At 41.1% G+C, this 15975-nt stretch overlaps 2 protein-coding genes across 4 annotated transcripts in view; one reads left to right on the top strand and one right to left on the bottom strand.

Moving 5' to 3' along the window:
- Positions 1-6659: 6659 nt before the first annotated feature.
- Positions 6660-15487, bottom strand: acsl3b (acyl-CoA synthetase long chain family member 3b). The gene is made up of 15 exons (XM_077615149.1): positions 15211-15487; positions 13556-14020; positions 12591-12768; positions 12404-12513; positions 12081-12219; positions 11722-11872; positions 10653-10776; positions 10504-10575; positions 10293-10432; positions 9551-9723; positions 9333-9407; positions 8863-9054; positions 8604-8718; positions 8364-8521; positions 6660-8259 (listed from the first exon to the last, which is right to left on the bottom strand). Exons 2-15 carry the CDS (start codon positions 13904-13906, stop codon positions 8102-8104), a joined length of 2136 nt encoding a protein of 711 aa, XP_077471275.1. The 5' UTR covers positions 13907-14020; positions 15211-15487; the 3' UTR covers positions 6660-8101.
- The window catches only part of pax3a (paired box 3a), a 32664-nt gene continuing 32168 nt past the window's right edge, over positions 15480-15975 (top strand). Inside the window, exon 1 of one of the 3 annotated variants that reach the window (XM_077615153.1) lies at positions 15480-15545. The gene's annotated coding sequence lies outside the window, so the exon portion shown is untranslated. The other 2 variants (XM_077615151.1, XM_077615152.1) reach the window with 2 other exon arrangements.

Here is a 15975-nt window from a genome sequence, read left to right as displayed (position 1 = left end):
ATCTCATTACTGGCACAGCTGAGGGGGAAAAATGAATCCCACCAGAGTGATGTTGGTTTGAGAGGAAGTGGTTGGAAATCCTTTGAGGGATGGCTAATGAGCTGTCATTTTAATACAGGCACAAATATTACTTTACACTGGGGGTCCATCATGCCACACTGAAATATTATTAATATTTTCAGGAAAGTTGTGAAAAGTCATCACATTCAAGTGCTGGTTCAATTGACTGTAAATAAATGTAAATAAGTTAAAAAATATTTACAGTATATTTAGAGTAAATTTATAGTACTTGTAAAAGTACTTGGTTTCTCCTGGCTACTGGATTTCAGATTTCAAGGCAGCATTTCCCAATATATATTCATCTCTTTCAGTGCCATTGACGATGATTAAGGTCTAATTATGTGGCTCTTTCATCTAGATTAGTTTGTCACTAGCGGACGTCACATCCATTGGCTGCCAGCCTTCCCAGTTAAAATGACTGAACGCTTATCCCTGTGAAGCCAGCCAATGAGATGATCGTCACCATGTACTCGCACCCAAATATCTTTTCCTATTCTCTCTTTTTGGACGATTCAAGCTTGTGCTCCAAGAACCTGACTCAAGTCCAATTTGAGATTGAATCTTTAATAACAATTCAATAAACATTAGTGTGAGAGTAATATAGTCAGGCTGATTTTATTTGTTTTCATCCTCCCCCTCCAGCCAAGGCACCATGGAGGAGAGGGGAGAGAACGGCACGCCCGTTGTCATGGCGCGTCTTCTTTTCATCCCAAGTCTCCATGGCGACGCCGCCTCACGGCCTTTCAATTGCCTCCACCTTTTGTTTCTTCCCGTGGATTTTCAGGCATCTGCTCTCCTCATAGACTTGCTTTCTTTGCGGATGCACCAATTATTGCGCTCAGGACGGTGTGTTGCCCAGGTTGTCTAGAGGAGGTGATGGAACATTAATAGACTGTGAGATGGAAACAAATTAGGAGAGAGGAAGAGATTTCACCAGACGGGTGGGATTAAGGGGCAAATAGGGGCTGTGCAGGCATTTCATGTTTCAAAAGGTTACGTGTCCTTGTACTGTGACAGAAACCGCGACAGGAATATTCAGACATTAATTAGACCAACTGAGTCTCCATTCTTTTCACCTCTAATGGACGTCTAATGCTTCAAATAATCTGGCTTCTAAATATATACTTGTGGGTGTTGAGGCAAATGCAAGATAAATGTGCTTTACTAAAAACAAGCGAAAGACTAGTTTCAGAATTTAAGAGGACGATGATAATTATTGCAAATTCTATAGTCGTATTTCCTCACAAATTCACTCCAGAATCAAACAGTATTCTTCCGTGGTCTTATTACACCATTGAAAAAAAATCATGTCTTTCTTTTGAGCAATCTGAGAGCAAACTAGCCTACTACTCTAGTTCTAGTCTACTAACTAGATAAACCGATTTGGATCAGTCTGTCGAATTATGAAATAAAATGCAAACGCAAAAGTTGTTTAATAATGTTATCTTCTAAATATGCCATTTTGTTCAAAAGGATGGCTGTCAATCAAACATCAGAACTTGAACTTGTTAAAAACAACAACAAAGTAGCAATTTATTTATTGCTTTAAATGAACTGTATCATTTATTGTGTTCAATGTAGTAAATGTAATGTGAAAAAATCCACCCAAAGCCCTTGTGTTGAAAGAATCAATATGAATTCATTAGATTTGTGGTCTGGTATGGTACAGGTACTTTGTGTCTACTAGAATTGCCTGCTTCAAGGCCATGCCATTGCACCTCAATGGGATTCACATCCACATTCTGACTTTAATGCTAGTGCATTACTGGCTCGTATCAGTTTACATCGTCAGGAATCGTAGGCTCATTCAGGATCTAATGACTCAAATTAGTTTGAGATTGCTTCTTGTCACTTTCAATGTTATAAAGGTGGCTCCTTCCTATTTTTTTTCACGGATGCGCGTGGGCAGCTTGTCTCCTCGAAGCGTCGGCTCATCCCTTTCAACAGTAACGCTGTTGCATACGAGCATGCACATTATTTTAGTGTCTTATGAAGGACAAGGGGAGGCTGGGTGGGGGGGGGGGGGGGCAGCGTGACGCACGCACTGACGTCATTGGAGCAACACAAGCACGATCTGTTTGGAATGAAAAAACAAAGTCACGCCAAGGGAGTGTCATTAGAGAAATGGAAGATAGAAATACATTGTTTGGTAAATGTACCACCGTGTGGGCACACTAGGGAGAAATGTCTGACAGTTCAGTAAAGTTGTGTCTTACCAATTTTTGTATTTTTGTATTACCAATTTTGTCATACGCAGTTATCTGGGTATGATGACAATTAGGCTTTTGTCGAGTCAATGATGATGAAAAAGCATATGTCCGAAAATTATTATTATTATTGTTATTATTATTATTTATTTATTTATATTATTATTATTATTATTATCATTATTATTATTATTATTATTATTATTATTATTATTATTATTATTATTATTATCTATACGGCCACGACATTATGACTACGGACAGTAAAGTGCCGTTTCAAATATACATTTATCAATGTCGTATTTTTTATTTTTTATTTATTTCATTTGCTGACTCTTTGACTGCCATTGACAGATCATCCAATCACTGCCAAACCTTCTGTCAATTTTGGATTAGACGTCTATCCCGTGGCAGTGAAATGCGATCATGATATACCGGCCATCCCACTTGAAATGGTTTTGACGTCTATAACTGTCAATGGTTCTGAAAGGGTTAAGGCTACAAGAAACAAAAGATAATTTCACTTAACCTACATTTTATATTGCGACAGAATATTGGCTAAATTGCAGCTTCTTGTGCAGGCCAATACAAACACCCATGAACGGGGGAGTATTACGTTAGCAATTGTATTGCTAACTTTCACCGTTAAATGTCATGCACTCGGTTGTACTTTGTTTCTTGTTTCTTGGAGTCTGGAGTTCATCGCCTGGAGCCTTGCTAGATCTTCCGTTATCCACGCCCACCGCCTTCTCTTTGCCCCCCGTCCTCCTCGCAGCCATCCATTCCTGTGCTCCCCTCCCTCTCAGCTCTTTGCTCTCGCCGCTCCCCGTTGGCTGCATGATGATACCATCCTCTACCTTCCAAACGCTCCCCCCTTCATTGATGCTATAAATACCCAGCATTGGTGAGTCATCGCCTAGACGTATTGCTCCATCCCCACCCCACCCCACCCCACCCCGCCTCCTCCCTTCATCCTTCTCTCTAGCGGTTTCTTCATCCTCACGTTTGCTCAAGCGTATGAGCAGACCTCCCGCATTTTCACGCCTCGTGTTGGCTCAAGCAACGGCCAGTGGCTAATGTGATGCCCTGTGGCAAAGACGAAGGTCACTTAGGCACAACCTGAAAGAGAAATTAGCATTTAAAAAAATCAGGGCAGTATTCGTTTCTCTTATAAAGAGAACAAAAAGTCACAAGCAAAGTTACATTCTTTACCACATATGGTACTAACACTGGGGCTGTCTCATAATTCATGTAATATTAACAAAATCTTAACATTCTCTCATGAATGTGTAGCTTTTTAAAGTTACTATAATAGTATGTCATTAAAACATTCATATTCCCTACCACTTATTCTGGCTTGGTTTTCGAGGGTGCTGGAGCCTATCCCAGCCAACTATGGAACACCCTGAATTAGTTATTCACACTCACAGTAGGTACATGGTCGATTGGTTGCCGGTCTTTTGGTCGCCGATCTTTTGGTCGCCGGTCTTTTGGTCGTCGGTCTTTTGGTCGCCGGTCTTTTGGTCGCACGTTGTCGCGGTCGGGGCGACCAAAAGACCGGCGACCAATCGACCGCACACACTCACAGTCATACCTAGGGTCAATTTAGAGTGTCCAATCAGCCTACCATTCATGTTTTGGGGATGTGGGAAGAAACCGGAGTACCCGGAGTAAACCCACACAGACATAGGAAAAACATGTAAACTCCGCACAGGAAAGTCGGAACTCATCGTGGGGGATTCAACCCTTGATCTCAGCACTGCGAGGCATACGTGCCGCTCACAATGAAAAGATATGTTACAAAAATGTTCTTTTTGTGTGGCGCTTGAATAAATTTGGATTTTAATTCATTTCAATAGGGAAAGATCATTTGAGTTACATGTGTGGATGTAACAAGTGTGCATTTTCCTTTACCCCTCCTGCCCATATTTATGTTCACAATGCCCAATGTATTCACATTTCAAGGACGTTGAGCCTCATCAGTGAAAAGGTCACCTACGCTTTCCAAATTATTGCCTAATGTCAGCAGTTAATCCCAGTCTAGCCTTTTGCTTCGGATCAGATCAGTCTGGCGGGTTTCGTTTTCATTCGGGCGCACGGATTTCATTATTTCCTCCATTGGACATCAATCCACCGCCTTGAGTAGCGCTTTCCTTGGGTAAACCTCAGTGAGCACTTCTGAGTCAGAGCAAGGGAGAGAGACAGTAGTGGGAAAGCAAACAGCAACCGCAATAATGCTTTATGGAAAATGTCCTTCTCGTTCCCTGCTGACTTTGTGGTCCACCCACTTGGTGTCAAGAACAGGAAAAAAAGGGATGGTGTAGAACAGGAATAGAAATCTAAGGAGATCGAGCAATCAATTTATTATTGAGACTTGACTGGTCACCATCAAATTTCAGGACCAATAGAGACAAACATGGTGGCCGAGCAGTGAGCAGTTCTGAGATTGAGGGTTCAATCCCAAATCCCAGGTTTGGACATTCCTGTGTGGTGTTTGCATGTTCTGCATGGGTTACATCATATGTAAATCAAAATAGATGTTCAAAATATAATGATGTCCTTTATCCCCAAATGTCTTCAGTTACAGATCCGTTTTCATCAAGAAATGTGTTCCTCTTATCAAAAACACAGAATGAAGTAATCATCTATTTAACCCAGTCTGCATTGATTCCGATAGACGTCCGATTCATTTGAATTGAACTAATAGATTGGATGTCTACTAATAACATGGAGGATGAAAAGAGACATAATTGGAGATCATCAATGTGACTATAAGCAATAATAAAATCCATCAACTGTCATTAAAGACGCTTGAAATGTATCCTGTCAACATGCCGCAAACAGACACGCATACACACTTGATAGGCTTTGTTGCCATAGGAACACCAGCCTCAGTGTAATCGGAATCCACACCTCACAAAGAGTGCACAACTTTACAACAGAAACTTTTTTTTTTAATTTGACATTTTATTACATAATATTCAAGGCCAAATTACAGAGTTGAGGATGGGGACACTTACTTGGAGGGCCCCTCTCCCAAATATTTCCAAATCAAATATTTCTGAAAGGTAAAGTCTAAGGATTTTGAAAGGAAACTATAAGAGGGTGAAAAGAAAAATGTTCGACAGCACCTTCTTCTCACTTCAAGATACAGTACTTAACATTCAACTGTTATACATGACTAAATGCGAGGGGCTGAAAGAGGGTTACTACACCCGTGACGTCACATTCGTAGGAGCCCCGAAGACAAGCTCTCATGTCAGAAGGCAACAAGAATACACAAGCAAAATTATACAAGCACAAGTTGCGTTCCGGGGTAAAAAAGTCTCAAGTTCAGTCAACCGAAACCCGAAAATTTTGGGTTGGAGTGGAAGGAGACAAAAAAAAAATCCTACTGAAAAATATCACCACAAAGCTACAGTAATGTAGTATAATGTACATTGACTTAAATACAAAACGTTGATTTGTTGAGTTTATATACAACACATTTAGGGTATCACACATGAAACTTCCATATTAAAAAAATAATAATTAAATTCACACCACACAATTACAAGTCATTCAGTAATATTAAGGAATGAAGTGGAAAGCTTTTTGAGCATTTTCTGTAGGTTTATCCATCTTAACTGCCATTGGTGGCGATAGATGTGAAATTCATTTAAATCGGAATGTTCATTCGCTGCCAACCCTCCCAGTAGTGAAAAATGAATGACAAAAAAAGTTCCATATGCTTATTTATATGCTTTTTGTCCTCACTAGCCAAAACCACTATTTTCCTACTAGACAATTACATCACAGGTTGTAAATCATGTGAACTCTAAAAACGATCTTACACTTCACTCGTAATCACTGTCATTGTTCTATTAGTGTCTACCTTTGCAGAAATGTCATAACATAATCAGAAAATATTCTGAATTTACAAGTAAAAACAAAGATGGAGATCGAATAAACGCTCAAAAGTGTTCCATTACATTTCTTCACGACTCTCGTTTGGCTTCATCATCACCTACTAGATGCTCTAACTACTCGGTTTGATACAGTTGTGCACATGCGATTCCTACAACGCCAATATTCACTTGTTGCAACCATCAGCTATATTGAGATACCCTTCTGAGCTTTTGTTTTTACGCCAGTGTCGCCTCAGGCATAGTAATGCTGGGGGGATCCTTCTTTTTTTTTTTACACGATTCTTTATCGATGAATTGTTTATTTTGCTCTTCCCTTCAAGTTTTTAAATCCAACCCAGTATCGTACCCCTACTTTACAGTGTCTTCTACCATGTCATTCTACTGGACTCCTATTAGTACACCGCTTATAAAATCTGATGGTGGAGATACAGTCTTTTCTTTTTGAAATATTCCTATATAATTTAGACAAAAATGTGTATACATATTGCACAATCATTTGTATCATTTATATTCACAGGCAAAAAAAAGCCATGGCTGAGGAGTGAGTATAAATATGAATGTCAAAATAAACGGGGAGGCCAACTACATTCTCTTGTGCATTTACCCTAGGAGATGCTTGGATGCCATTTGATGTGATTCATAAGTGATGCTAAAATTCTTGATTGGTAAATTTAATGGGAAATTTTAGGGGTGCTATGGTATCCATTTATGCCGCGATCTGAGCGCAAAGTGAAAGCTGATGAGACAAGACTGTTTGGCTAATTAGTAAACACAGACTGAAGTAAACAAATTCAGGGGAATGAATAAAAAAATGTTCAAATAAAATGAAAAATATAGGGAAAGTCATCTCGGAGTCAGTGGCGGAAGGAGATGGACAAACTACCATTATACCGGATAAAAAATATGTCATTAAAAGACCTTCAAATGAATACATTAACAACAACACTGAAATCTCATGGCTTTGCAACATCAACAGACAAAAACATACGAGAAGAAGCATTAAAAGGAAAATGATAAAAATCTGGACACTTTTAGAGACTGAGAAAAGTTACTTCATTCATCCGGATTGAAACCGAATCATAACAGTATTGAGCAAGAACCTTGAAATTTGTGAAAGTTGAATACTCAATATTCAAAGTAAAGACTGGTCCTCTTGTAAAACTGATAAGAAAACAGATTTGAAAAAAGTGTGGTTTTTTTGGTCTATTTTCTGTGAAAATAAAAAATCCCAATAGATCTTTTTGACATTTCCATTTAGCCATGTGCTGCGACATTTTCCAAAGACAAAATGTGTGCCTTAGGGCGATAAAGGTTTGTTAACCTTGACTCCTACTGTTCTCACATCATATGTTTGACTTTAAAAGGGGAATAAAAACCCTGTCTTCTTGTCAATCTTGCCTTCATGGAATCAAAATTGAACGTAATCAAACCTATTGTATATGCGTGCATATTCATTCTACATACTTCCTTTCCTCCCAAATGTTTGGGTTCAATTCCCCTTTGACAACAGATACAGCCTGAAAAACAATAGATATTAAAAGCCCATATCGACCCTTTTGAAAACTGCTTTAAGGCATCGCTTGTACTGTATGACCACATTTGGCCTTTGAATTCATTTTAGGCAGCAAAACTGTACCAGCGAGGGCGTCCAAGGACGAGCGAAAGCGAAGAGCGGCCAAGCTGATCGCGTCCGTTCAAACCTGATATTTGTGCGGATGTCCGTGCGTGTCCTTGGTTGCCACGGTAACTCCGAGAGCGAAGTGTATCGTCGAGTGTGCGAGTCACTGGTTGCGTGGAAGAGAGTTGAACTGGGTGTTCATTGATGCGGGCGTCCTTCTTGTGGATCTAAAGCACCCTCCCCCCATTTCATTTGACATTTTGGGGGCCTCAGAGCTGCTTGTGTGCTTGTTTGCGTGTGCGCTGGTTTTATATCCCTCCGTACATCCTTTCAATGTCTTCTTGGTAGTGTGTTTTAAGCTCTTTGCGTTTAAGTTTGAACGCGTCCGTGACCAGGCCGGTCTCTGGCGTCCAGGCTTCTGCACTCAGACGGACTTTTTTGGGAATCTCGAAGCGTTCCAGTTTGGCTGTGAGAGGGAGAGCAATAGGTGCAGGTCAATGTATGACTTGAGTGAGTTCATGCTAACATGGTCAAAGGCATTGAACAAAAAGGGACTAGAACGCGGCCTACATGAGATGGCGGCTTCCGTGAGGATGCGGAGGACTTCCCTCTCCATCTGGGGGTTGTTGCATATCTCCTCCCACGTGCCTCGCACCTGCAATCGCTCCGCTAGTGCCGTTAGTTGTTTCTGGTTGGGCACCACGAAGCTGATCACGTACGACTGGTCGCTGCGAACCAAAACAGAGAAGGTCGTTACATGAAAAAGAACGTCAGCCTGGATAATGGAGGCCCTTTGTGGAAAGACTTTACCTGTTGGCATAGGCACAGATGTTGTCTATGAGTGGGCAGTTCTTCAAAACCGCCTCCACTTTCCCCAAGGACACGTACTCGCCAGCCTGTAGTTTCACCAAATCCTTCTTGCGGTCTGTGGAAAGATATTTTTAGGGTAGAAATACGGAAGTAGTTGATGCCGGTACAGAGGAGATACGGTGCTATATTGCCTGATTAAAAGAAGCTCCTCTCTTCCAAGTCCAACTCTTAAATAAATGTTAATTGTTAGGTTTCTCACCGATGATCTTGAGGCATCCATCGGGGTGGAACTCTCCAATGTCTCCGGTGCAAAACCATCGTTGACCCTTCTCGTCTACGAAAAAGTCCTCGCGGTTCTTGGCTTCGTTTTTGTAGTAACCCATGGTCACGTTGGGTCCGCCAATTAAGATTTCCCCTCGTGGGTTGGGTTTGTCCGTGCTGTAGTAGCCGCCTACAGATGCACATGTTCACATCTTCAGAACATCCCGACTCACGATACTTGCACTATTTTGCATGGATGGTAAACATGGTAATTCATGACCATGTTCACTGTTTAGCATCAGAGGCAATTGGGACATGTGGTTACCTCAAAAACGTGATGTGATAATAAAAAACGAATATTTTTCAAATCAAGGCCCTCAAAATGAGCCAAAATCAACATATTGTTAGTTGCGTAACAGTTTGTGTTGTTGTTGTTGTCCTGTTATCGAGTCAGGGAACTGGACTCACCTTCTTCCCAGTCCTTGAGCGTGATTTCCGAGCAAACGAGCGGCGCGCCGACTCTTCCGGTGCTATAGTCCCACACTGGAGAAGATGACGAAAGAATCGTTAAGAATGGCGCTGGCTTGCAGTTAAGACTAAATATAGCACAGACTGTAATCCCCAAATATTTCAATATGAATGCAAACAGAGTATCGCTGCAACTTGCAACATATATTTGTAATTACCCTCACTGATGGTGCCGGCTCCACAGGTCTCGGTCAGGCCATAGCCTTGGCCAACGGGGCAGCACAGGCAAATGTTCATGAAGCGCTGCGTGGCGGCTGACAGTGGAGCACCGCCTGACAGCAACACCCGCGTGTTGCCCCCTAGCAGTGCTCGTACCCGCTTGAAAACCAGACTAAAAAAAAAAAAGAGGATATTGACAAGAGCGTGAGCAAGCAATCTCTATGGATTTGAAAATTTGTCATGAAGGGGACTTGTGTAATATGTAGATTGTTCCAAATTTCAGGAGCGGTGAGAGAAAAAAGCTTCTAATATTTTGCATGAATTTACATGACTGCGGCAGCCGCCGTTCAACTGACCTCTGACACCAGTTATTCGTCTGAGACGTGATAAAGGTGCAAATTTTTGTTTCAATGCGCTGCTTTATAAGAAAATGCTTTACCTGCGCCAGATGCCAAGAGTAAAAAAAAAGCTAAATGGCGCATAAATTTGACTTCAAATCACTCTGTCTAAAACCCAACTGTTTTTTTTTTTAGATTTTAGTATTTAAACTCACTTGAAAAAAATTAAATATAATCAGAGCAAGCAAGAGTTACAACAAGTTAAATAGTTAACAAGAAATATGGTAAAGGGAACCAATTCTTCTACGTGTACTGTTTATAGTACTTCAACATAAGCCAATTTAGAGATGCATGTTGCCACAACATCATTTTCTGCTGGATTATTATGTCGGACGTGCGTCACCTGTCACAAAGAGGCGTGCTGTAGCCTTTTGATATCTGCTCCATCTTATAGTTGTACGCAAGCACAAAGAGGGTCTTCTGCAATTTGCTCATGCCCTCCACTTTTGTCATCACGGTTTTATAAATACGGTCCATTATTTCCTGTGCGACGGACAGAGAGAGTTCATCAGTTTTTATTCAGAAAGTTGAAAATGCATTATTCTTTGACTCACCGGTACAGTGGCCATGAGGGTGGGTCTCAACATGCTGGTGTCTCCTTTGCTGCCCTTTTTGATTTTGGTGGACTGAAACAATGAAACAACATTGAGCATCAATTCTTGGTCAAATCTGAGGTCGCTAGCATTTGTTTTTTCATACTGACTTGGTCGGCAAGAGTCTGCGGCGAGGAATAGCCAATGCGACAGCCGTGTGAGACGCACACCAGCTCTGCACTGAGCTCTAAAACGTGGGCCAAAGGCAGGTAGCCAATGTAGGTGTCTGTTTCACTGTCAAAACATAAAAACACTTTTTAGTTACCTTGATACACACAGATTGAACTCACTATATCTTAGCAAATTGTGGCCATCTCTTTAACAGATGCTTGGCCAATAACTAGTAAATACAGGTCCCTCCGTGTGCGGCCGATTGGTTGCCGGTCTTTTGGTCGCCCGGACCGCGACAACGGGCGACCAAAAGACCGGCGACCAAAAGACTGACGACCAAAAGACCGGCGACAAAACAAGGTAAAACAACACGGTCTACGCATCAATAAAAGCCAACAATGGCCATGAGCAGTTTCACTGAGCCGACGTGTGAGTGTATAACAGTTTGTATGTACATGCGTTGTCCCTTTAAGAAGCTACGTCAGTCAGGGTCTTAACAAGTTCTCCAACAACAAACAATAAAAGTCCGGGAAATTTGGAGCTTTTCTTTAGCCTAATAATTACTAGGGCATTAAGTATGACTAAATAGTAATTCTCAGTTTGTATTTTGGGAATTTGAGCAACGATTTAAATGGTAATTATCAATAACCTTCCAGGCGACCAAAAGACCGGCGATCAATCGACCGTGTACCGGTGCCTCAGTTCACTGACAATTTATTTACATAGATATTCGGGCTATAAACATATACAATTAATTATACATATTAAAAAATGGTAAAAAGTTATGAAATATGTGACATTGCTAAATCTCACCCTGCATATAAAAATAGCTTCAAAATCTTTTGAAAGACTTCCATTAGTCACAAGTTGTTTCGCAGCAAAGATTTAACGTGATTTCCTGTAAGTCCCAATATTTATATCCACATCGTGTGTTGATTTAGTGCATTAATGGCCACACGTGACTATCATTATCCGAGGCCATTTATTGCTGACACGCAGTGCATTAGACGGATGTAATTACACCGAGAAAGTCTTCGAGACGTCACGGACAGTTGGGTATTAGCATACTTGAGGTTGGGGATTCGCTCTGCCATCCCAGTGATGCCGGCGATGATGTTGCCGTGGGAGATCATGACACCCTTGGGGATGCCAGTAGAGCCGCTGGTGTACATGATGACGGCGATGTCCGACGACCGTGGCTGGCTGCGGACTGTCGCTACTGTGCACACAGATAAAACGGTGGGTGTGAGTTGTAGAAAAAGCTGAGCGCAGTTGGCTTTAGTGAATCCCAGGAAGCCATTTTGTGCATATTTTCTTATTCAAATAGAGTTTTAAAAACCTAAATTTGGTCAGAGTTTACTGATGATGAACCTTAATCTGCACATCACTCCAATTGCCCATTGGATTTGCATTTGAAGTGAACTCACAATTTTCAGGTCTGGAGCCCATTTCTTTAACAGCAGCCATACTGTGGATGGTGACGCCTCTCGGGATGTCCTGCCCGCTCGAGAGCTTCTTGTCGACTACGATGACAAACTGCAGTCTCGGAACATCACACAATATTGCCTAGTGGGAGAAAGAAAGTGATTAGAAGAATACATTGGTTTCATTTAATTAGTACATTCAACCTGTGCACAATTTTTGACCGTTAAAAAGCTATTAGAAGAATGATCGGCACTCATGATTTACTTTCCTGGGGCACACCTGGGCCGCCACTTTGACACGTGTCATAGAGGATGCAGGCAGGTACCTTGAGACGACTCTGCAACAGGTCTTTACTAGTGATGATGTGCGTGACCTCTGTTTCCTTCAAGCCATGTGCGATGGCCAGGGGTCCGAGAGTGGAGTACAGTGTGACGACTATCAAATAAGTGAGAAAAAAACAGGAATCAGACAGAGAGTGTGATAACAGCATGGGTTGAATGAATGTCACGCACGTGGGAAATTGTACATGAAGCAGGCTTGAGCTGCCACGATCCACTCGGCTCTTGTCTCGCAGAAGATGGCGATGTTGTGCAGAGGCTTCTGGCCGAGAGCCGCCAGGCCGCTTCCGAACATCCGGGCCGCCTGATAGGTTTCATCATACGACAGCCAGTTGTAGTTTCCAAGAATGACCTGTTAACATAACCAACGACACTGTTAAGACACTGCATTGTTTTTGTATCTAAACTGATGAATTCATGTTTTAGTTTTTTGTTTACATTAGATCACTTGTGTCAAAGTGGCGGCCCGGGGGCCAAATCTGGCCCGCCACATCATTTTGTGTGGCCCGGGAAAGTAAATCATAAGTGCCAACTTTCTGTTTTAGGATCAAATTAAAATGAAGAGTATAGATGTATATTAAATTTCCAGATTTTTCCCCTTTTAAATCAATAATTGTAATTTTTTAATCCATTTTTTCTGTGTTTTTAGTTCTAAATTCATTTTGTAAAATCTAAATATATATATAAAGCTAAAATAAACATTGTTTTAGATCTATAAAAACTGAATATTCAGGGCTTTTAATCCATTTATTAAAAAAAATCTAAATAGTATTATATATCTAAAATGGTCCGGCCCACATGAAATCGAGTTGACGTTAACTGCATAGATGAAAGCATTCAGTTTATGTTTGCATGAAGTTCCCCTATTATTCATATTTAGTCAAATAGTGCCACATGCAGGCTTCCTGCTACTATTGCACCAACTGTTGTCATTGCACAAAGCATCTTTTGTTTTCTCTAACAGATAATCAGTCCAGTGTTCTTTTTGTTTGCATAAGCCTGCTAATTATTTCACCGCAATGGACATTGTGGAAAACATTAGCAACAGCCTATTAATGTGGAATGTCAATTTTTTCCTTAATAATGCAATCTTTGCAGGACAAAAATGCCCCCACTTTACATCAAAAATGTTCCCTCACCTTCTTAAAGACTTTCCCATTGGGTTGGAGCTCATCCTCTTCACTCAACACCTCCCTGGTACCCAGACAGTCCCTGTGAGGAAACCTTTTGGCCGCATATTCAAAAACTTTGTCGAGAGTGTCCACGCCATGGTGCAGCCACGCCGCCAGCTCCTGTTGGCTGTTGATGGCCCGGTACGGACCGGCCGGATGTCCGCTAACCGATCGCGCTTTAATTCGGCGTGCCCGTTCCAAGTTGATGCTGGCCCCGGATAGGAAGTACCAGGGTATAAAGGTGATCGCCGAGTAGACCCAGACCACAGAGCGGAAAACCTGAAGGAGTAAGGGGTTGATGTCCTCCTTCAGCTTCATAGTGAGGGGGAAAGAAGGTTAAAGAGAAATGGATGGGGAGATGTCTGCAAAAATAGATGGAGGGGAATGAAGCCTGGGTGTTGTGGTTGCTGTCTGAAATTGAGTCGAACCGACCTGCAACACAGAAACAAGAAACTTAGGGGAAAGAAACACAGGCTGGGTCAGCAAAAATTGAGAAACCGCAAAATCGATACATTCCGGAAGCAATGGGGATTGAATCGTTTCGTGCCAGAAGCCCAACTAGAATGTATTTTTAGCCCCTTATCTTGGTTAACAACAAGTATCATAGCAGCTAAAGGATAAATGTGTCCATATTACAGAACAGGAATATACAGCATAATTGGGAAGATGAGTTCTAAAGTAACAGAGATGTGTAATAGTAAATGTATCAATGGCGACCCTACAGAGAATATGTTCTACAGCTTCCAACTTGTTTTTTTTATTCATAGGTTTGATTTCTTTAGATCATAAAGAAGTTAGTTCCAGCTTTCACTACAACTTTCAAGTGAGTTGTCACAACAAAAAGCCAGAGGATGAAGACCCAAAACTCCAAAACAAAAGTAGGAGTATTTCCCTTTAGCAGATTAAAAGATAAATAACATTTGTCCGAGCAAAAGAAAATCAAAAATGCACAGTGAGGGATGAAAAAACTCATTTGAGAGGTTTTATCCTTAATCTTCATACAAAAACAGCGTAATGCCAAATTGTTGTTTTTCATTGTAGATCTAAGATGGGCTTCAATAATTAAATGAGTTGTTTTGACAATTACTGTAACAGTGTACAGAATGTAACACTAGACAATAAGGAGGGTTTGGCACACTTGACAGAATGCAAACAATCTTTAAGCAATTGTGTGTGACTTATGCTGAAGAAAACAATTGTGCTTCTGTCAAAATTGATATATCATCTATATATGCATATGTACATCGATTACTTTATCCTTTGCATCTCCAGTCAACATGACAACAGACCGATAAGGAGCTCTCCCATTTTAAATACATTTTTTCACAACTACAAGACATAAACTGTAAATATTTTTTTGGGTGGGGAAAAAGCTTTTAAGTTCTTAGATGACTCAGGCAGACACCGGCAAGAAGCTTATTTATTTATTTATTTTGTTATTCGATTTTCTTTCACAGCAGCGGTTGTTGTGATAACAGCTATCAAGTGGATATAATTAAATCAGTGTGAGCGCCGCTATTGTTTTGGGATATCTAGAGTGCTATTTGTGGAACGCCGCGTAATTTAGCATCCCGTTAGCTAACAAACGGCAACATCTGCATGGCTTTTCAATACATTCTCACCTCATCCGCTACGCCTGCGCTTCTGCCGGTTTGGTTCGGGTGCTGCTATCCTTCTGAACGTACTTCCAACATAATGTTGATCTCATCTAAAAGCACTGTACATGGCACTTCAAGTCAGTATCTCGAGTATTTTAGAAAAGTCTTTTAAAAAAAAACTGGGGAAAATGTATATTTTAATGTCAACCGGAGTAGTGTTCTCAGCCCGGAAGACAGTGGATGACGCTGGAGCCTGTCGCCGTTTCTGATTGGACAACCGGAGGTGGCGCGTGCACTGGGAAGCATGGACGTCAGTGGGGTTACTATCGGTCAATTGGACGGAAACAAAAGCAGAAATGGTAAATTGATAGGATGTTCATTTTAAAGAGCCGGAGACAAAATCGCATCTCTCTCTCGCTTGTTCTCTTTCTATAAAATGGACGGTGGATAAGGGGTTAGCGTAATTGCGCCTCGCCATCAATTGCATTGATTTGTGTTGGTTCACATCCTGTTTTATTTTGGTGGTTTCCTTTGTTACGCTCTGTAAAGTTTGTTAATCGTGTCTTGTCGCCCTCAATCACGTGAGTTATACACCTGTGTTAGCCCTAGTATGATCCTCTTGTTTGGTGTGAAATATGCACAGTAGTATGCATATTTGGATTTTTAAAAAATATCTTCTATCCAGCAGCATTTTCTGAATAAACAGCAGAATATAAACCCATAAAAAGTACATAGTGAGTACACAACATTTCCTTGTGGCATAACCAAACTGTTTCCTACTTTAAAGAC

Source organism: Stigmatopora argus, chromosome 12, assembly GCF_051989625.1.
Source record: "Stigmatopora argus isolate UIUO_Sarg chromosome 12, RoL_Sarg_1.0, whole genome shotgun sequence".
Classification (NCBI taxonomy): domain Eukaryota; kingdom Metazoa; phylum Chordata; class Actinopteri; order Syngnathiformes; family Syngnathidae; genus Stigmatopora; species Stigmatopora argus.
Note: the sequence above shows the minus strand (reverse complement) of the source record. Positions and strands in the feature narration are given on the sequence as shown.